This window comes from Nothobranchius furzeri, chromosome 18, assembly GCF_043380555.1.
Source record: "Nothobranchius furzeri strain GRZ-AD chromosome 18, NfurGRZ-RIMD1, whole genome shotgun sequence".
Taxonomy (NCBI): Eukaryota; Metazoa; Chordata; class Actinopteri; order Cyprinodontiformes; family Nothobranchiidae; genus Nothobranchius; species Nothobranchius furzeri.
In genome coordinates, this window is record NC_091758.1 from 19,177,045 (window position 1) to 19,200,753 (window position 23,709).

The 23,709-nt window shown below is 40.8% G+C and overlaps 1 protein-coding gene across 2 annotated transcripts in view; it reads right to left on the bottom strand.

The window, feature by feature from the left end:
* Positions 1-785: 785 nt before the first annotated feature.
* Positions 786-23,709, bottom strand: part of slc8a3 (solute carrier family 8 member 3) — a 152,499-nt gene continuing 129,575 nt past the window's right edge. The window contains exons 4-8 of one of the 2 annotated variants that reach the window (XM_015969169.3): positions 10,283-10,300; positions 8,046-8,170; positions 7,714-7,813; positions 6,313-6,582; positions 786-1,395 (exon numbers count right to left, since the gene is read on the bottom strand). In XM_015969169.3, coding sequence (XP_015824655.3) covers positions 1,019-1,395; positions 6,313-6,582; positions 7,714-7,813; positions 8,046-8,170; positions 10,283-10,300 — 890 coding nt within the window. In that variant the 3' untranslated portion in view covers positions 786-1,018. The remainder of the gene's footprint in view (positions 1,396-6,312; positions 6,583-7,713; positions 7,814-8,045; positions 8,171-10,282; positions 10,301-23,709) is intronic. The other variant, XM_015969170.3, reaches the window with a different exon arrangement.

Sequence of the window (23,709 nt, forward strand, 5' to 3'; positions counted from 1 at the left end):
GCAACACATTTTTTTCAGACTGAAAAGGTGAAAGTTGAGCGAGACCAAGAAGAGATCAGTAAATAAATAAAACACAATGTCATACTTTTACCCAGATACACAACTCTTAAAAAGGTGAAGACGACCCCCCACCCTCCCCCAGCCTACCCCTCTTCTCCACAGCGATCCTCTGTTAGAGAAGACCACATTTAAACAAATATTCAAAATATACAGAAAATATGGAAATATATTATATATAGATACATTTAGAGTAAGGAAGTAATGTCTAGGGCAGTTTGAACGTGTCCAGATTTTCCTCCTGACTCGTCTGAGCGGTGATGCGTCTGCCGGTGTGATGTCTGCTCCTCATCATCGCTCTGCCTTTGTGATTTCTGAGAACTCCGCAGTGCTCCTTAAGAAATTATGCTAATAAAAATAAATACTATGAATCCATACCACAGTCACTCAGCAACGTATTTTAGATATAATTGTGTTTTTTAAGGATCAGAAAATAGTTCTTTCATTCCTCTTTTTTTCTTGCATTTATTGATTTTTCTCCCATTTTTATCCCCAAAATATGCTTTTATTTTATTTTATCTATTTTGTTTTCTTCCAAAAAGTCATTCTCATAACACGTTGAGAAAAATATAGCTCTCTGATTGACTCTGCTCTCTTCAGGTTTAAGACTGTACTCTTCCAGCAGAATGCAGGATCACCTCTTGGCATGGGCATCCTTTGGGCTCTGTGGTGACCCAATCCCAGCTGTAAGCACACCCGTGCACGTTCAACGTCTACAAGAACCATGCCTGATGGCACCAGAGGGCACGATGCACACCTCCAAGCATTCTTACAGAGGGGGTTGAGGGAGAGAGGGAAGGGGAGAGGAGGCGTTGCTTCTGAAAACCCCAACTTTGCCTGTCCGGTTGATTCTTACCATCGGAGACTGACCCAGATTCCACAGTGAGAATTCACTCTTTTTTACCACTGAACTGATTCTATTCAAACCTCTATAAGTTCCTATTCCTTGAGTCTTGTCCGTTTAGAAACCTTCTATATGACAGTAGGCCTCCAGACTGGAGAAGAGAATGTAAAGAAACCAGAGGCTGAAAAAGAAGGCTGATGTGGCCAGTCTGTGTCTCCGGGAGCCTCCCAGTTCTCCTCCGATGTGGGCCCGGCGCCGGTAGAGCAGCACCGAGACGGCCAAGAAGGCGAAGATGGTGAAAAGGGTGACAGAGAATGCCAGCGAGCCGGCCTGCACGACAAACGACTTCCCTTTCATGTGCCAGTAGATGGCTGCCACCGACCAGGCCATGCCGATTCCCAGGAAGACGTTGACGGCATTGCTGCCCGTCACGTTCCCGATGGAGGCATCTGCGTAGGTGTCCTGGACTGCTGCTACCTTGCTGGCAAAGGTGTCTGTGGAAATAAAATATATTAGTCAATCATCATCACTCCCATCTGATGAAACATTTTTAAACGATATAAAGGAAACTTTTTTATTGTTTAGCTGTTTGTGCTAACATCCCCAAATGTTTTATTTCTTGAGTTTATTAGTTATTTTTTACAATTAAGTTTAATTTATACTATACAATAAAATGTGCTACTACTAGTTCACCTGTTGAATTAATTATAGATTCACTAAGATAAAGACAATCAAGTTTATCTCTTACTAAATTGAATATTTGCTAAGAAATCACAATGTTATACTAATAGAAATACTACTTGGTATATATGTTGTTTGTGTACGGGTGTGTGTGGACGTGTGTGTGTGTCTGTGTGTGCATTTCTGCTCTGTCTTCTCAACCCCCAGTGAGTTGTGGCTGATGCTACAAGCTTGCTTGACACTAGTCAGTGGGTGTTTCTCAATGCCAAAGCGCCTGGCCTTGCGAGGCGATGTCTTGCGAGAAAACTGTTCTTCCTCAGTCAAAAAAAAAAAAAAAAAAAAAAAAACGGTTTAATGGAACAGACTTGCATCACGTGACCACTGCTGTTTTTAGATAAGATTCATTCACTTTGGTCTCAGTTCTGGTCAAATGAGCTGATAGCTTGTTGATCGAATCAAAACTGATCTATATTTTTTTCCAAACTGAGGTCATTCAAAGAGACACACACACACACACACACACACACACACACACACACACACACACACACACACACACACACACACACACACACACACACACACACACACACACACACACACACACACACACACACAAACCTAAAACCATGGAAATAAAAATATTGAGAAGAAAGGTTTGATCCATTCATTCAGTCACATTATCTTTTAAGCAGTATCCAGAGAATGTCAGGATGTGAGAACATCTAAATCAGGGGTGTCAAAGATGCGTCCCGCGGGCCGGATCTGGCCCGCAAGCGGGTTAAATCCGGCCCGCGAGATGGTTGTGTAAACTTTATTTTCATACTTTACAATGTAGAGTGAAAATAAACTTATCTTTGTGAGCAAGTTTTCTCTGTAATGAGTATAAATAAAACAAAGTTGAGCTCAAGGCTCACACAAGAACTTGAATCACATCCTGAAGTTGGCCGCCACTCAGGATGTGACTTCTGATATTGATGTTCTGGTGAAAGCTAAAAGATGTAAAGTAAAATGAGTCAAATATACTTTAAGTGCTGCATGAAACTGATCTGGCCATGTGATCTGTAAGCTCTTTGAATCACTAAGGAATGTTTTTTTAATTGATTATATATATATACATACATATATATATATATATATATATATATATATATATATATATATATTTTTTTCCCCAAATTTTCAAGTACACTTCAGGTGTTGTACTTGTACTATTTTGGATACACTGTCCTCAGGCTCCAGCCTTGTTTTATATTGATTGTATTAAAACAAAGGAAACAATCTGAAGTTGTTTTTAATTTACCGGTCCGGCCCACTTGCGACTAGATTTCCCTCAATGTGGCCCCTGAGCTAAAATGAGTTTGACACCCCTGATCTAAATGGTCACATGCAAATTAGTGAGCAGCTATGGTCTGCCGACGTAATCAGGAACTCCAACATGAGCCACATCTCCTTCAGTCAGAGACAATGAGTACGGTTCTCTGAACATTATGGATCAGACAGAATGCTGCTGGTAAAATTTAGCCTACAACAAAACAGACTCGAACAAGATGATGTCAGGAAAAATCTGTTTCTGAGGTAGCGCAGATGTCAAGAGCATGACAGAATTTATAAATGCAGTTTGATTTTTAAAAGAATGTTACAGATAGCTGTAGAATAAAAAATAAAAATGCAAAAAAATAAAATAAAAAGGGAAGTAGACTTTGTAAGCAAGAACATGGGAAGGTTTTCTAAACAAGAGACTCCACAGGTGTGTTTAAAAAAATCATGAATACTACGGTTTTGGTCATAAACACGAACCGATATGACTCACAAACATTTACTGTTGATGAGAAATCTAGCAAAACCTTTTTGTGGTTGAAGGTGACTTCAGCTTAAACAAAAGGGGTAGCAGATGAACATGCAGTGAGCTTTCTGATTGGCTACATGACACATTCAACAGGATGCAGGCTTGTTTGTCCTTGAAATGGGGCAAGACATTCCAACACGTTTAATAGCTTTGATTTACAGTCGGGGTGGTCTCGACGTTCTTAGCAGACCAGAGCACTCTCAACACACCACACACTGAAGGAATATCTGATAAGATTATCTTTAGAGCCATCACAGTAATAGGGGTGTCTTTAAGATTGCCAGAAGGGGAGAACGGGGTCAAAAACTGGCATAAATATCTTGCTATGTGAACAGGGCCTAAAAGAGAGCACCTTTTTGGTCAGTTGACAGCATGGAGAGATCAGGTCCTGTTTAAGTATTTTTTACAGCAGTGGTTCCCAAACGTATTTAGCCGCGCACCCCCTTCTATGTCCCGACCATGTCGACGCACCCCCCAGCCCTACATCAGGGCATGGCTCTATATATATATATATATATATATATATATATATATATATATATATATATATATCAGACATCACGCTAAACAGTCACTCGACAGACAAGGTTAAAAAAATTCGATCGACCTTTTTCCCATCACTTTCATTTTTATGTTTATGTATTATGTATTTTTGAAATAGTAATTAATAAACATTCAATACCATTACAATTTCCTTTGATTTAATTTTAAATCAATATTTAGAGTGCCCAGGTAGCACATAAAAAATGCAATTTAACGGTTTTCTTAAAGCAGGAACGTTTAACCAGAGTTCTCTCCTTCCTTCTGCTCTGCGTAAACCTGAGCTGGTCACCTACTTGTGCGTAATCAAATGTCAATAGGGGAAAATATGGAAAAGCCATGAGGTTCACTTTTGCCTCAGACCGACTTATTGCTGTTTTATGGTGTGGCTGAATCTACCATCCGCTGCCACGCTGACTGGAATAACAAATGCTGCAGTAACATGAGTTGTGGTCAGGTTCATGAGGATTCACTGGCTGGAGCGGACTCGATTTTAATACGTCATCCCAAAATAGAAGCTAATATCTTAATATGGCATTGAATGAAAAATGTTGTTATAAAACCTCTTAAAAGTTTTTATCACGGAGGAGGCAGCGCTCATTTCTGCCTTCAGTCTGACGGCGCGGCGCGGCGTGGCGCAGCGCAGCGTGCACTTGTCGAATCAGTATGTGTGTGTGTGGCACAGCTCCATGAGCCGCTCCAGTCACCGCGTCTCGTTATTGGCGCTATTTAAACCAATGTTGTAAAATTACTTCTGCCCAGCCCAGATGTGCTCACATGTGCACCCGTGAGCCGTGGTTCCGCTGGAACGCGTCTGACCTCTGACAGACACACTCTGAACTTCAGATCTTCAGCGCGCTGTGCGGAACATATCTTGCTATTTACAGCGTGCGCAGGTCAGAGTGCTGAAGCTCGGAGCGCATTATTATTATGAAGCTAGGGCACACACACACACACACACACACACACACACACACACACACACACACACACACACACACACACACACACACACACACACACACACACACACACACACACACACACACACACACACGCAAAATATACTTGTTTTCAATTACATTTATTGTGCCCACTTACTTTTTCTTAGGCCCACCCACAAATGAGTTTCTGGCTACGCTAATGGTGACATATGACAGACTTCTCTGAGCTCCGCAGCCATTACACTTTTCACCTCGCGCACCCCCTAGCAGCAGCTCACGCACCCCCAGGGGTGCGCGCACCACACTTAGGGAATCCCTGTTTTACAGGATCCAAAGCAGAAAGTAGATGTATTCTGGGTTTTTCCAAAAAATCAATGCATTTTTCAAAATTTAAAGCGATGTAAACAATGAGCGGGAAGCCATATTTTGTCTGCAGCAGCATCCCCTGGAGCTGTGATGGGACGGGAGAGTTTTATTTTTGGGAGATCAGAGTCAAAGAGGCTAACTTCAACTACACATTTAACAGTAAGCAGTGTGAACACTTGTTTAAAAATGGACAACATCCCAAAAATGTCTTCAAATGGAGAGATCTACTTTTTATGAAACAACATTAAAGAGCAAGTTCACTTGTTTTTCAAACACATTTGCAGCAGTCTCTAGTATAAATGAAGGCCTTGTGAGTCAATCTCTAAGGTAAAAAAGCTCTGGCACTCCCGTTTCAGGAAGTAGAAGTGAGCCAGAGCAGAGGTGAGCTTCAGACAGCAGAATTTAGAATCTTATTTCCTGGTATTTGGACAACTCGCCTCTGATTGGGTAACAGCAACGCAACTCTACCACGGACTGTTTGCTAGTCAACTTTGAAGTTTTATCTCCACAAATAACACAAGCTTGGAGGAGTTCTGCCATGTTGTGGAGTTGCTAATGCTAACAGTTAGCTTCTACTAGTCAAGATGCGTTCTGCTCTCTCCTGGATGTTAAACCAACAACAGCCTTCCTCAATTCTCGCTTTTCTAATTCATCTATTTAGTATCGGCGGCTAATGCAGGAAATGGGGTGGACGACTATTTTAATGTTTAGCTTACACGTAAAACTCGGAGTGACTGATCATATTTAAAAAATAACAAGAAAAAAAGATTAGTCAGTGCACATGCTCTTTAACTCTTATGACGAAGGCAGACATTACACCAAAACAAATGTGGTCATAATTAAAAAACTTTGTAAAAAAAAAAATTAATTTTCACTTTATAATAATGACACGGCTGTCTGAGCTCAAACACATTTGCCCTGTGGTCCAGATAAGAAAGTGTGTGGGGACAGGTGTATAAATAACATCCACTGAAGTATTAAAAATGACACGTCCTTATCTACAGGTTCCTCTCTGCTATTCCTGAGCTCACCTGGGACTGAAGTGCCAAGCGCGACAAAAACCACAGCGGTGACGGAGTCCTTCAGGCCGATGGTGCAGCCAAAGTGGGACGCCAGGTCGCCGATGACGGCTGTGAGCAGACCGATGATGATGATGGAGACAGCGAAGCAGGCCCAACCATTCAAGTAGTCGGTGGGAGGAACGCAGGCAAACAGAACCTTCCAGAAGACGGTGAGGAAGTGCATGACGTAGTCAAAGCAGGAAGGAAGCCGTTCTTCTCCCGTGTCATCCTCGTCCTCATCTGAAGGGCAGAAATGGAGCCAAGGGGGAGGACGGGGACAAATGGGAAAGCAAGAGAAAGGAGAATAGTTGGCCAAAGATGAAGGAGAAGGGGGGAGAGGAGACGGTGAATAATAAAAGGCAGAAGGAGACAAAACAGAGGAAACAAGTGATGACAAGAGGAGGGAATTACAACAAAGAAAACGAGGGGTTACAGAAGGAAAAAAAGAGAAAAGCTCTCATAAGACAGAATATTCTCTTATTCCTCTAAATATCACATCGTTTTTACTTCATGCATATTCCGCTTTTAGTGTGTGATGAAGACTTTGTCATTGCCAAAGACCACAGAAGAACAGCTGCTTTTTTTGTTGGGTAACAAATGAGACCAACGGGTCAATAATTCAAAAAGCTGAAAACTTTCATTTGAACTTTGTTAAGAAAATGTGAAGAAAACTGAAATCAAATTAAACAAAACTTTACAACAAGTAGAAAATGTGTTTTCATTTTGTATAATTGATGTTAAAAAGTATGATTAGCAAGATTAAATAATGTATTTTGAGCCTATTTTGCATTCTGCCAAAGAAACAAGTCACCAAGCTCCAATCCTCCAATAAACTGAGACTATATGAGATTCAAGAGATTCACAAGGGAGCTGTGTCCCAGCGAGGAGCAGGGACGCTGCCATGATTCAAAGTGTCAGGCCATGAGAGCCACATGCATTTTTCAGCCAAGGGTAGATCATGAAAATGTAAAGAGCAGCACTTGATTAAATATTTCAGCACCAAAGTGACAAACCAAGGCCTCTCTCTTTGAGTGCAGCTGCACCGCCGGAGATCCGATGATGCTGAGTGATGGATAAGCTGTCTGTAGGCTCTGTGAGATTACTCCTAAGCTTCAAACGCTTTCAAAGGAGCACTGAATGAAAATACACCGGCAGATGTTTTGCTTCTTTACAGCCACTAAAATAAAATATGGAATCAACACGTTTGGTGAAAGTTCACTCAGGAAAAACGAAACCCCCAAATACTTACATAATTACATGCATATGAACATTTCAGGTGCTATCAGGAAGATACACCTGTTTTCTTTCTTGTTACCTCCTGAGTGTCACACACGACCACATAACTGCGTCCCATAGAAGCGTAAACATTACCTGCACTGACTGTGATAGCCTCCATGAACTGCTCTCTCCAGGAGTTTGTTCCCACCACCAGAGCCAGGTTGGTCTTCTTGATCAGCTTGTCCACTGTGCTCTACGTAAGAGTCATATTCAACAGATTTAGTCTTCATTCTATCACAGATGTGATCCACAGAAGTCATACTGGAGCTTCACCACATGGTGGCAGTGTAATCCAGTCCTAAGCAGCAGAAACCCGATTATAGCCTCAGGAATAGAGTATTTTCTTGCATGCTTACGCACCTTCAGATTCTTTCACTTAAAATAAAAGAGATTGTTTAAATTGTGTTAAAAGTGGCTTTTCTCACCTTAAACTCATATGATTCTTCAATGATGACCTCCAGTCTGGGGTGCTCCCCCAGGACTGGTTTCCCCATTTCTGCAATCCGCTTGGCTTCCGCCTCATCTGAGGAAAGTTTCCTGTCTGGAACATCTGAATGGACAGGGTGACGGGGGTGCAGAATAAAAAGAATCATGATTATGTTGAGCCACACTTCACAGCACACTTCACAAGATATCATTAGCATCAGTTATTTATTGTTCTCAGGCTGAAAAAGAAAAGCTCAGTTTAAGTTGTATCCGGGAAAATCTGCAAGATTCACTTTAATTCCTGCCTACTTTAAATAAAGCACTTGAAATCATTCATGCATTCATTACAGGGTTTTTTTTATTAAGTGAAAATATCACAAGCAGCATTTCTGCTGCATCTAGTTGTTGAGTTTGGCAGGATTTTCTATGTTTCTGTTGAAAGAGGGAATTTGGATGAATCATTTCATGGGAAGCACTAGCAGAGATGCAAGTTTGTCCTGGGTGGGCGCGGACGAGCCGTTGGGTTCGGCAGCTTTGTTGGATGCCAGTTATTTCGTTCAACTGAGCCCATTCAAGCAACTGAACATATTGGTGAATTTTATGCAGGAATGCAAAAATATTCCTTCATCAACCTATTTGCATTTAGCTAAGTGATACAGGAGATTAGCAAAGATCAATCCCAACTTGTGGGGAATTTTCACAGAACTCCACCCTTTTTTGGCAGAGTGGACCTTTGTTATTTGTGATGTACGGAAGAGGATTAGGGCCAAAAAAGAACAAAAAGAAAATACATTCTGAATTTTATTTCAGATTTCCAACTTCAAGCTAACAATTGTGACTTTTTTTTCCCAAAAATATGACTTATTGACAAGTGAAAGACAAAGCAAAACCAAAAGAAGACATTCTGACTTAAATCTCAGAATTCTGACTTTTTTTCCTCAAAAATCTTACTTTTTGTCATAAATCTAACTTTTTTCTTAGAAATCTGACTTTTTCCTCAGACTTCCATAGAGAATAAAGTCAGAATTTTATTTCTTTTCAATGGCCCTGATACTTCCGTTAAAATGAAAGCAGAGCAAGTGCATTATGAAAAACTAGGAAAAATGTGATTTCATGTAAGATATTTAGTTCTTCAGCTGCTCAACTTTAGACGCCACGGACTGACTGTCAACACACATTAGGGTTTGTTGTGTTTTCCTCCTGCTGCCTATCAGACGTGTCTTGAGGAGCCTCTCGAGTTCACTGAACACTACAAAGAGCTCAACAACATCAATTTTGTTCTGTCTGACTTTATCAAGGAGGATTGGTTGTGGATCCAAACTTCTCCCGTCCTGCTCTTCTTGTGACACCCCCACTGAGCCACCTGGTGCAGAGACCTTGTCATCTTTTATACGAGCCTAGAGTCCACGCCTGCTGCTCTTTGCTGACAGCAGGCTTACCATTAAATATTAACATTGCCATTAAGGATCGCAGCCAAGTTCCCTCGATAGGAGGGCGTATCTGCAAGCACACACACACATGCTCTCACACACATGCATAATGCACCAGCACATGAGCTCCTGGACACACACAAACACACACACACGCACGCACGCACACGCACACACGCACACACGCACACACACACACACACACACACACACACACACACACACACACACACACACACACACACACACACACACACACACACACACACACACACACACTTTAAAGTCAAATCAATTACATATCACAAACTGTGTGCACCATCAAGTCCTGGCAGGACTTCTTTTGCTCATTTTAAAAATGTGATTACCCCGTCCTCTTGCCCTGTGCGGTGTCGCTACATGACACAATTTCCTTGACAAGGCAGGAGAACTTAATAATAATACAATTACACACAGGCGATTACATTTCCAATTTCAGAGCTGCAGGTTTTTATCTTGACACTTATCGGGTGTTAGGATAATAATGACTGGACAGAGTGAAATATGGACGTATGATTAATTACTTCTCTGATTAAGAGAAAATCCATCATCACCACCTGAGAAAGAGAGCTGCGTGAAACAACATCAGTGGTTTAAAAAACAATTTATGTGCAGCTTTGTTGGGTTTAATTGGTTAGAAACGGACTCAGAAACGTTATTAGCAGCAAAGAAAGCGGCGGTTTTGATTTCATGCTATTTCTAATCCAATCCACACTGAGAAAGTGATGTGAGTAGGGATGCACACAGAGGAGGAACGAACAACTCACCATCAGCTAACAACATGGCTGTGGAGAAGAGGAGAGACGGAGAATAAGGCGGAGAATATCAGCTTTGGCAACAGGAAGCTGGTCAATAGGAGGAAGAGAAATGCGTTGGCCTCAGAGAACGGCGGCTTATTGACCGTGAGGTCGGTAAATATGACAATGATCATTTGACTACCTGAGGCAGTGGAAGGATTTCAGCTGTTTTATGAGAATCTGGTGCATCATGGGAAAAATGTAATTTTCTGTACTATCTGCACAACAATATCAAATAGGTTTCTAAAACACTTCCTCACACTCTGAACTAAGCATTTGTCTCATCATCATTATCATATTATCATGAGAAAGAATTCGTCTTAAGGTCCTATATATAAAACGGCCTTCTGGGAAATAATGTCAGCATGGCTCTTCAAATGCATGATGTGTTACTAATGCTTTAAAAGGCTTTCCAAATTATGAATTGTCTAAACACATCTGATTAAATAAAACACTTGAAGCCTTTAAATGTGACTCCTTATTAACATACGGCCTGTTGCCACCAACAGCGGACATTCGTGGTGTGTGCATGTCACCATTTCACTATTTCACCATGCCGGCCTTAAAGGAACATTTTCCGCGCAATTTCAGGAACCAGAAGAATACCTGAACAGGGGTAGGTACTGAGTTTATTTAGAAAAAGGATATATTTGCATCTTATTTGACGGAGTATGGCAGACTGCCCTGCTGACTGACATCTAATAGTATGCAGAGCCATTTTGAAAGATGACCGTAGATCACACCCCACGTCTGAGAGCCGTCAATGGGCCGTGTCCAGTCTGTATATTCACACAAATGGCTTGCAAGGCTAGACTTCTGCTCCATATTCTCATTTGTGAGCTTCACCTTTATAGTGGAAACACGGCTAATAGGAGACAGGGTTTCACTTGGAAGCCGCTGGTGTTCCGGCTGCAAACACACAACATCAAACCTTTGTCATGCAGTCAGGAATAGTTGTGGCCAGCCTTAAGACATTGTTATTGTGTGAAAGAGTTTCAAGGTTGCCTAAATCCTTTCCCCTTCTGCACAGCTACAAAGAACCTCCAGCAGCATTTATTCGTTGGAACATTTTGGAACCCAAATGAATATGTGGCCAAAAAGCATTACATTCAAAGAGCGGAGCATGAAATGTCTTTTGAATATTTTAGCTGTTGGCAAAGTGCATGCACATCATGTGACAGTGGGCCACATATAGGCCCGGTGCAGAGGGATGATTACACACATTTAACATGAGGAAATGATCACTTTGTACGTAGATGTGACACTTTAACAGTGTTAAATTCAAATTGTGTCTCTGTTTAACATACGCCATATGGTTTTACAGGGATGGTCGCCATAGCAACCAGGACTATGAAATCATAAAAGGTTTTTGCAGAAGGGTCAAGTGCCATTACACAAGTTACAAAAGAGGTTTTTGAAATATCTTCTTATTCAGTACAATGTTAGTAAAATGTGCAGTTTATTAATCAGCCAACAAGAAAATGGATTTCCTAAAAGAGTCCCTGTCAGACATCAGCTAAATAAACCCACTTCCTGTTTATTTATCTGCATTATATCACTTCTGTGAAACCACTCTGAAGCGCACGTGCTCCCGGCAAAGTGCAAACCATGACGAAATTAGGTGACATAGAGAGAAAGTGCTTTTAAAAAGTTCACCTGACAAAAAAAAAAAAAAAAAAAAAAAGGAATGATGACACGTCAGTAGAGAAAGAAAGCTTTCTCTATGCATGTGAGATTCACAGTGACGGCTCCTTTATTTGACATTTTCATCACCGTTCCTCCTCACATTAAAAAAACCCAAAACAACCAAGATAAAATTTCACACTCCCACAGGGATGAAGGGATCTGGATGACAAAACAAAGCTGTTTACATCTCCAAACGCATTGATCGGCTCTTTACTTAAATCTCTTTCACAGAGATGTGATACTAATTGACCTGTTTGTTTTCAGAGGCAGCTTATCACCTCCCTAAATCAAATACAGTCCACAGTTCATCATCATTACTAGCTAAGTACATTAATTGCTGTGGGCGACTTGCTTCATTATCATTAGTGCTAGCCGAGTTGTGCTGATCTGAAGCCAAGCGTGGTGTAAACCCCAGCTGTGGTAAGACCGAGTGTCCACATTCCACTCAGTAATAACTGCATCGTTTAGTGAAGGCTGGCAAGGAAGCATCTATCAGCACACTGGTGCAACTAAACTGTATATGTTATAAGTCCAAGGAAGCCATTTGGGATTGCGACAAACTAACTGTTTTAAATTTACATTTGGGTGCTTTTGTTTTGCCGTACACTTAGCTGGTTTGGTTTAATTCAGGTACAGCATGTATAAAATGTGAATATAAAATAAGTATACCACAAAGCTGAATAAATTACACTGATTTAAAAGAAGGAAGATCTCGGGGATCTCTGTTTTCATTGGTAGAATTCAGATTTTGGGCAGCATTTCTGTTTGTTTCTATCTCAAATCTCAAATACATCAAGACATAAGTCCCGCCCATCTAACCACACCCACCCACACTCATGGCGTTTTGAGGATCAATTGAATAATTGCAACTAAACATAAAAGACAAATGAACATCTGAACATGCAGTAACAAGACAAAAACTACTTGACATCATCTCTTAACTCGGCTGATTTATTTACGGGCAGGGCTTAAAACCTTGTTCTAGAACCACCCATAGAGGTAGGGTATGGGGGGAGGGGTGCGTTTGTTTTGTTTGGGTGTCTAATCTTCATAAACCCTGTACTGTTTCTAGAAATATCTTCATCCAAGCTAAAACAACCCAAAACGCTGTAGGAACTATGTCAGCCCTATACATGGCACTATACCGATGTCCCACAAATACATCAACACAGAAAAACAAGCTGTGGAGCATTAACATTGTCATGGAATGGAGTTGTTGTTGTCGTCGTAGGACGCAAATGCAGTGAGGGGAAGGGATGTCCTAGCCAGGTAGTTTTCAAAATAAAAGTGTTTTAAGGCTTGGTCCAGAGCAGGAACACAAGGCAAACATGAGAATACAAACACAAGGAGCCAAAACGAGCTGGGTTTAAATACGACTGAGGAGGTGAGTGGAGACGAGAACAGGCGCGCTGATGGCTCATTACAAGGATGAGCAGGTGTGAGAAATAATCTGATTTTTTACTCATGACAAAATAGCACGAGGGGATCAGTAAACAGTGCAAGGTACCCTGTATGCTCCACTCAGCACAGCAATGGTGGTGTTGCTGCACATTTTGCTCAGTTTTATGATTTATTGTCAGACTCTGAACCAGGAAATGGCTGCGAGCAGTGAAACAGTATAGGCAAAAAACTCCAGAGCAACCAGCGACTCTGCCCTCTAGCCAATCAGTGGCCAGAATCACGATGCTGGCCCGACTCAGCCTTGCCAGGTACCTCAATGGAGTAGGAACTGAAAATAGGGGAGGAAGTTGAGGGAAAATACTGAACTGTGCTCTTGGGAACAGTGGTCGGGCCGAGCTGCATCAGTCCATGTTGCTCTGAGTAGTGCTTCTGGAACACTAGATTTTTCATGCCCCACGAGTTTTGAGCGGGACCCAGATGGCATAACTCATACATGGACACGTACAGGTAAAACACCTGTGGAACACCTGGGACCCATACAGATTTCCCATATATATTCTACATGGGGCCCACCTAAGTATGCTGGTATTTTTGACACATCCAATGTTTCTATGTTGTTGCAAAGTTTAAATGATAAAAATGTACCCATTGATGAATCATCAAGCTAACACACTTCTATATTAACTGTGATTTTATTCCGTGTGTGTCAAGTACAAAGATGATGTCACACAGTTTGGTGGATTAGACAGGTGGGTTGGCCACAACCTTTGGATCTCATGTAACTTTACAAAATATAAAATAATGATGATAAACATTTTACTATTCATGGACTCCTGGTGTGCAATATTTCATGAGCAAAGTTTAGTTAAAAAAAAAGAAAATAAAAAAAGCCCCGATTTTTCTTGAACTTTCTTCTGCTAGTGATTATGGTTGACCCTGACAACTATCAATCAATCAATCAATCAATCAATCAATCAATCAATCAATCAATCAATCAATCAATCAATCAATCAATCAATCAATCAATCAATCATCAATCAATCAATCAATCAATTAATCAAATTTATTTATAAAGCGCTTTTCAAACAAAGTGTGATTCAAAGTGCTTTACAAAATGACCCCAGATTCCCATAACAGGTTAAAAACATTAACAGACATATGCAAGCACACGCACACACACACACACAGACTCACACACACACACAAGTAAAAATTATATTAGGCTGAGTCCAGATGAGCCAAGTATGGTAACACAAGGAAACGCCATCAGAGGAGCCGTCTGTCCCGGCAGAATCAGGTCTTCCACACTAAGTCAGGGCGCTCAGTGGAGGGGGAGCATAGACCCCCACCTATAGTGCGCCCAGGAAGCTACAGTCGACCACCACTCCCGGGGCAGAGGGCCCCTACAGAGGAAATACTGGATTAAAATGAGTAAAATGTAATAAAAGAGTTAATATAAATGACAAAAATTAGAAAATAAGTAATAAATAAAATGATATAGACAGTAAAATAATAATTTAAATAATAAAACTGTGCTAAAATATAATCATATAGAACATGCAAAGCAAGTAATAAAATATAATCATGTAAAACGAGAAATAAAACTGTAGAAAATATTTAGATAAAAGCTAACCTAAAAAGATGGGTCTTGAGTCTTGACTTAAAAACATGAACGTTCTCTGATCCAGGCTGATTCTAGTAAAGGATGAAAGATACGAAAAACAAAACAAAAAATCTCTCTATTGAAGAGCTTTGCTGCCTTGCAACCCCCAATAGTAGAAAACCAGAGCTGAGTGAGGAAGTTTGGGAAACGAGGAGAGTAGGTCAGAACAAAAGCAATGCAGCAAAACTGAGGGAGTTGCAAAAAACTAAGATCTAAGGAAAAGATTGGAAGAAAGATACAGATGCAGGAATTTATAAATGTGTGTTTGATAAGAGTAGAGAATGGATAAGGAGTATAATAATAATGAATTCTATTTTAGCCTTGTTCTTTTATTTTACTAGCTCCTGTTGTGAGCTGTCTTTAATGAGCGCAGTCTGTTCCGTTGTCCGCCTGTGCAACAACAAGAAAACGATCTTGAACCTTAAATAAGTTGCTATTGTTGCTAAAGCCGAATTGGATAAAACAATAAACTGTGTCAAGTTTTGTAATTGGTCACAATTAATAAACTGTCAATAAAATATGAAAGGTAACTAACAAAGTATAATATTCTAAAAAACTATGAATCACTAATATTGTCAAACCTAATGGCCGATTGACTCTGGAAATAGGTACTTTATAGGTACTTTGGGCAGCCAGGGAACCAACGCAGTTCATAAAAATCAATTAATTACTATATTTCTATTACTAATGATTATACAGAGTCACTGGAGGTAAACGATTATTCAAGAAAATATCTAATAACCTAACTAATGAAGCATGATTTTGGATGTTATCAAGAGTCTAATCAAGTGTCTTAGGAAAGATGTGAAGTCTGGGATTACAAGAATAATCTGGCTGAATTTAGTGATGTTAGTTAGATTAGTTATCAGTTAATCATAACCCATTTGACACCAGTGTGCAGAACCTACTGTAACAGTGGTGAGGGTTCCTGGTAGATCCAGCTGGCAAAGCAAAGTCTCGACAAGATTGAGGAGTGGTTGGACTTCTGGGGTATTCAAAAGTCAATGGTCTCTTGAATGCAGCTCGGCTGGTCTGAGGAAACCCAGACGCTCCCTGCTGCTGGAGGCTGACAGGTTGGTTAGTGTCTGATGAAGTTGCAGCAGGTTGTTTGGTTCTGAAAAAGGTGGTTCTGTGCTGCTTAAAGTGTTCTGTTTACGAGATCTGGCTTGTTCTCACAAAAGAGGTTCAGTTAGCATTTTTAGCTAGAACTAGTGTGTGTTTCTAACTTTTAAGGTCTGTGCTGGACCAATCAGAGACCAGGAAACATGTAGGAGGCGTTATCAAATTCCTCTGCCCCACATCCTTTCTGGGAGACAAATAAGGACCTATTTCACTTACTATCGTGCACCAAGAATGATATAACTATTATTAATATACTGATATTAATATGTGACATGACTGATGATAAAATCATCATTACCTCATCAAGCAGATTTGTTTGGTTTATATAAGCTCTAAAATAATGCATTTCAACAATAAACAGTTATTTTGATTAAATCACTGCTTGTATAATCATAAGATGATATAGCAGAAAATGAGGAAGATGATGTAAGGACATTTAAAATCTACTGAGAAGTACAGAAACTAAGGTATAAATTTACGAGGAGTGAGCTGCTTCTGCAGGGAGCTGGCATGCCTTCCCTGTTGATGCACGGGTCCTCTCTGGGCGCTCCAGCTTCCTCACACAGTACAAAAATGTGACTGTTCGGTCTCTCCAAATTGTCCTTAAGTGTGAGGTTGTGCATTCAAGGCTGTTTATCCTGTGTTGCCCTGCGATGGACTGGCAACCTGTCCAGGGTGTACCCTGCCCATTCGCCCAATGACTGCTGGAGATGGACACCAGTCCCCTGCGACCCTGTGAGGATAAGCGGATGGACTGGATGGACATGGAAGAACTCCTAGGTAGATCCCAGGGGAGGTGTTTTGGGCAGCAGTAGCTCAGGAGGTAGAGCGGGTTGTCCAGTAATCGAAAGGTTGCAGGTTCGGGTTAGAGGTAATCTGCTAGGGCTGCTGCCACTGCAATCTAGACTTGGTCTAATGGGTGAAAACAAGCAAACTTAAAATTAAAATGAAACCAGGTACAAGTGAGCGCATCGGTGGGGTTGCACAGAGTATTTAAAATATATATTTCAGGTGCTCTTCAGGATCTAATAAATTATGGAATGTGGATGGGGAAGAAAAATAGGTAAGTAGGTAGGCACTCTGAAAAATGTTTTTATTGCGAGCAAGAATAAAGGGAAAAGCTGACGCGCGTCGGTCGCGTGTGACCTTCTTCAGGGCTGAAGCCCTGAAGGATTACCTATTTTTCTTCCCCATCCACATTCCATAATTTACAATTAAAATGCTTGTTTTGGGGAATTATGGGAAAAATCCCAAAACATAAGAATCCCCACAGACAACCTGGTTTGCTGTGAAGTAACCAAGCCATCACCACGGAGACAGGAGTGAGATGAAGAACACACCAGAAGCAAAGCTAAAGGAGACGTTCTGAAGGGTGCATTGGATAGATGTGAGCATTAACAAGAATTCACATAAAATAAAGAGGAATTGATGCAAGACAGGGGATGAATGTCCAAAGGGAATGCAGACAGGAGGTATACGATGTTTAAATTTTCTCTACGGAGCAATTCGTTTCTAAGTTATCAGCCGCCATTAGGTCCCTGTCTGCATTTACACACATAACGAATGCCTGCATCCAAAAAGAGAATCACACACACACACACACACACACACACACGCACGCACGCACGCACGCACGCACGCACGCACGCACGCACGCACGCACACACACACACACACACACACACACACACACACACAGCTGTCATTGTTATCTTTCAGGCTGCAGGCTCTGTTGCGCGTCCATCATCTCGTTACGCTGCATCTCTGCTCCTGACAGCGTGGAATCAGCGGGAGTCAAAACTGTGCGCGTACGTCATGCTTTATCTTCTGAAGCAACACAGCCAGTCTGAACAAACGGATCCTTCACCTGAATGCTGGAGGATTTCACTTGAGCGGGAAGAGTCTTTCATGGCTGAAAAGTCATGTTTTTAATCTCGCTGAGCTAATTAAAGTCGCTGCGTCTCACATTTTGACATCAATAAGTCTTTACCGCGTTCATGTCGGGATATTGCCGTGATTACAGTAATCAAAGGCAGTCTTTGCCAACAAACTTGGCAGACGCTAGCAGTCACAACTCTGGTTTGTCTGTTTTTGTACGGCGTGAGAGTCGAGTTGAAAGGTTTTGCTCTAATGAGTGGGTAAAGATGCCAGTTCTCTATTTGGGAGTAAAAATGACTTTTATTTGTAGCACAGACACATTTTTTGTGAAGTGAAAATAATAGCATGCTACTAAAAGCAGTCACATAGGTGTTAAGGTCTATATTTGGATTGTTCTGGATCATAAATAATAGCTGGTTGGAGACAGCCTGCAGACCCCGGACAGCCTGCCTCGGGACACACTAGATTGTCTTCTAATCGACCCATATGCTACATTTCACTTGGGACGTTTTCTCATATTTACAGGAGTCTTCTTGTTCCTCTCCTGCTTCATTCTCTGGTGGTTCTCCATCTGAGGCCTCTTGCTTAGTTTATTGTAATTTTGGACGTGTCCCAGAAGCATAAGGGCGTGTTGCTTACGTTTTAGTCTATTAAACTCTGCAGATCACGCAGGAAGTCAAACACAAAAGCAGTGTAAAACATCTGGAAACTTCCAAAATAAAAGTCAGGCGCAGATTTCCAGTTGCTTATTGAGTAAAACAAAAATACACGTCGTTTTCTGTGAAACCTTCTTAGCTGAAGTAAACAGAACAGAAAGGAAACCTATTTGGACACATACTGCCGTCTTTCTCCTTGCTTGTTATCATGTAAACTTCTGAAACCACGAGTGGTGTTGCAATTCTCTCATGATTTAGTCGCCTTGCTCCTGAGTCGCATCTGAAACACTCCCATTTATAGTCTTTGTTGCATTGTTTTTCCGCTACAACCTTGAATTATTTAAAAAGCTTTTGAGTTGACTTTTGTCAAGTTTGAACAAAGTATTTATCAGTTATAACTGTATTTTATGGTTTCATTTACCTCTCTCTCTCTCTCTCTCTCTCTCTCTCTCTCTCTCTCTCTCTCTCTCTCTCTCTCTCTCTCTCTCTCTCTCTCTCTCTCTCTCTCTCTCTCTCTCTCTCTCTCTCTCTCTCTCTCTCTCTCTCTCTCTCTCTCTCTCTCTCTCTCTCTCTCTCTCTCTCTCTCTCTCTCTCTCTCTCTCTCTCTCTCTAATCTTGTGCTTCATAGAAATAAGCTTCAACAAGTTGACCTTGAAATTGTTACATAATGAAATAAAACAAGTTATTATGTTATTGTCATATTAAAATAAGTGAAATAAGTAAAATAAGTGAAATAACTAAATGGGAAACTTAATACAAAAGAAAAATTAGGGCTTTGCTATTATGTCTCTGAATATGATCCTAATTTATCAAAGTAATTCTGGGGTTATAACGTTCTTATTACTGTTAAGTGCTTCCAAATCATTTATGCAGGTTTTAAAAAGCACATTTTTATGGCACTATTGTTTAAGAAGAGCACAGTGAGAAGCATTTAGTGAAGTTAGAAACTCCCTCCTATTACAGTTGTGTCTAACATTAGCCATCACACACTGGCTGTGCTGTTCTGCTGACCTACAACAGTTCATTCTGTAGAAAAAGGCTCACGTGCAGAAAGGGACAAATGACACAGATTTTCTTAGTTTACTTGGCTTTTGGAGGCAGTTTTTTACCCAGCGCTTGTGGAGATGGGGTGTAGATCTGTAATTGTAGCAAGCATGTCTTGCAACGCCATATTTTGAAGTCTTTTGACACATATGCTCTGTTTTTACTCATCATTCTCTCCTCCTAAAACATCCAGGCCAAGCGTCAAACACACGTGCTATCAGGCAGAGACGCACTCCTGTTCAGGCTTATTCTGATCAGGCTCTGTGTCGTGACAGGCGCAGGCAATTACAGATCAGATTATCAGCTCTGATAAAGTCATCAGATGAGGCCTTCGATGCCAGTGATCACAGCATGCACACACCTACACAAACACCTGCACATACACACACACACACACACACACACACACACACACACACACACACACACACACACACACACACACACACACACACACACACACACACACACACACACGCAGATGCACGCATGTGTGCATACACACACACTTTAATTCATATGTTCACTCATTACAATGTGTTGCTTTATCTTGTATTTTTAAATATTTAGATGGAGTTTTGGTAATGTGCTGTACCTTCTGGTCTCGCTCCTACAACTCTGGGAGCGGAACGGCCCAGTTTGGCCTCTGCTGCACACAGACGAACCCTCGAGCATCACCGAGTCGTCTCATTGACTCCACAGAGCAAAAAATACTAAAGGAACATTTTTCATACACAAAACTAATATCAGCTGAATTATTATCCATTTCCCACTAAAGGCTGTGGGGAAAAAACTTCTATTTCTTCTAAACCCTTTCATGTTTTCTTACCCTCTGGGTGTGAGACAGCCACAACATGAATATTTTATTGTATGTATAAAAGAATTTTGTTCCTAAACAAGACATCCTTTATTAGGACTGAAACTGAATCACAGTGATAAAAACGGATTATTTCGATTCTCTAACACAAACATAATTTAAAATTCCTTTTCAGGCAGGAAAGTGAAATTATTCTCTTCAAATCTGTAACAATTTTTACCTCAGATCACGACAATTTAGTTGAAATGTTTTTGTGTGCTGCTTTTTGATCAGAAATATGTTGTTTTGTTGGTTAAAGTTTTTTATGCAAAAGAAAAACAATCTTGAATACGTAAAAAATAGTCTGTTTACCTAAGAACTTCCCCTCCACCTTGTAGTATTATTTCTTTATATTTCTGTAATAAATGTTTTTAACTCTAAGATAAATCCCAACCCACATGGACATTTCCTTTAGTGAAGTATTTCTAAATATTCATTTTTATATGTCGACTTTTAACACTAAGTAGCCAATAAAAAGCGCCTGTTCACAATCGCTTTCTGGCTTTCCCATGTTATAACTGCTGTGTATTGGCTGAATTTCCGAGAGGGTGCTCGCTGCAGAACCACAAAGGCGGAGCTGCACCATAAGGTGGAGCTGCACCAGGGTCAGCCCCGCCCATTCACGCAAACTCAGCCTAGCCCACTGACTTCCGTTTTTGTTTTCCAACTTCATCGCAAACTAACCTGACCCACATGAATTATGGCTGTTACTACTTTACAAATGTTAATGCTATGTTCTATGCTCCAATTAAACAAGATAAATATAACTTGCTACATGACAAAGCCTGAATACATCTTGAAATGAAACGATTTCTTTTAGCAGATATCTGCCCACAGCCGCTCTAACAATAATGTGCTGCAACAGCATAGGTGATTATCATATGTGCTCTGGTAGTCCAGTGGTAAGATCATCTGAAGCAAATTTTGCTTCCCCCTCAGCAGATGCTGGTTAGATTCTCGGTGAGGTCGGCATCAATCTATTTAGCCAGCTGAAACATTGAATTTGTTTATATTTTAGTTGTAATGTTTATTTTCAGCAAAATATTTATGTCTCTAAAAGTTCTTTGAATTTGGTCGTTCCTAAACAGCATTTTAGTTGAAACTCTGCTCACAAATGGACTCACAATGGCTAAATAAACGAATAAATAAATAAACACATTAGTCATTATATTGTAAACGGTATACCAGTAAATTGTTGTAAACAGTACTGGCAAGTGTAGCTAGAAATTAAGAAAAGGGGTTGTAATCTACCTAAGATTTCTGCCACTGGGAGTCGAACCTGCGCAAAACTGCATGCTACCTGCCTCCATAGCCTCTACCCCACCACATCCAATATGAAGTAAGTGGCGTTACATGTAATTGTCCTATCCAGTGTGTCTTTGGAGATGGGATGTATGGTTTATTGGCGGTGTCTCAGTAGAAGTCATTTCAGAAATAATTTGTCAGAAAATTCACAGAATATCCAGATTTGAGAACCAAGACCAGACCCACTTCAGGGGAGGAGACCAAATTGAAGCTGAGATGGGAGGAAAATGCATGAATGAGGCCAAAAATGGCTTTGGCGTGTTTCTTATGAGGAAATGACAATATAACATGATAAAAAGTTCCAAAAGTTAGATTTTTAATTATATGGAACCTTTACAAAAACTGTTCAGTTAACTTCTCACCTCCGTCCTCAATCTTGTATTTTTTAGCTTAAAAACCCTCTTTGGTTCCAGAATGCTATCAAGTCTGACAACTGGAAGGAATTGTACTGACTCTGATGGAATGGACGGGGCTGACTCTGGAATGGGCGGGGCTGACCCTGGTGCAGCTCCACCTTCTGGTGCAGCTCCACCTTTGTGGTTCTGCAGCGAGCACCACTTGGAATTTCCAGGTCTTTGTGTTATACCCATTACGGAAACAGAAAGATTGCATTTGTAAAGACACAATTATACAGTAATTTTGGAGTTTAGTTACTCTTAAAGCAAGACACTTAACCCACTTTTTCTGTGGGTGGTGGTGGAAGAAACTGGTGGCGCAAGTGTTCGGCAGTCTCACTTCCGTCAGTGCACCCCAGGGCAGCTGTTGCTACATTGTATCATCACCAGTGTGTGAATGAGTCCAAGAGGCACCTGGCTGCAGACCTCCTCTGTCAGGCTGCTTCCGGTGGAGGCTCCACTATCAGGACGACCGTCACTGTCAGGATGGTCAGGACGGGAAATGCACGGGATACATTACAAAATAATGTATCCCTATCAATTACAAGCGTAAGTATGTTTGCCATTTTATTTTGTAATGTATCACATGCATTTCCCATCCTGACCGTTCTGACAGTGGCGGGCGTCCTGACAGTGGAGCCTCCACTGGAAGCAGCCAGACAGCGGAGGTCTGCAGCCAGGTGCTCTTGATGAGTCCTGGCTGCAGCAAGAGGACTATGTTAGTTTAAACGAGCCAACTCCTAATTATTTAAATCATCGTATTGCTTGAAATATAGGGCGAGGAGGAGGAGTATTTTCATTCATATCCATTAATAAATCCCATACCAATTCATAGCTACAGTTCTTTTGAACATCTTATTCTTAGTTTTCGTAATCCAGATTGCAAAACTGTAAAACCACTCTTGTTTATAGTTTTGTATCGTCCACCAGACCCTTAAGTTTTTAGATCAGATCTCTGATTTTTTTATCTGATTTGGTGCTAAATACTGATAAGGTCATTGTAGTGGGGGATTTTAACATTCATGTGGACATTGAAAGTGATAGCCTCAATGTAGCTTTTAGTATCTTAGACTCAATTTGTTTTACACAAATAATACATAGCTCCACCTACTCCTGCCATTATACATTAGACCTTGGGCTGATTTATGGCATAGAGTGTGAGGAAATAACGATATTTCCACATAATCCAGTCCTCTCGGACCACTTTTTGATAACTTATGAGTTTATTATAACAGAGTTCTCCAGACATAAAAGTAAGTGAAACTATCTGACGACGCTGTTGCATCATTTAAATCAACTGTTCTGTCTTTACTGTCTTCAGTATCTCAGAGGAACTTAGCAGAGGGCAATATTTTCATCACAGAGAATCATAGATTTGAATAATCTATTCC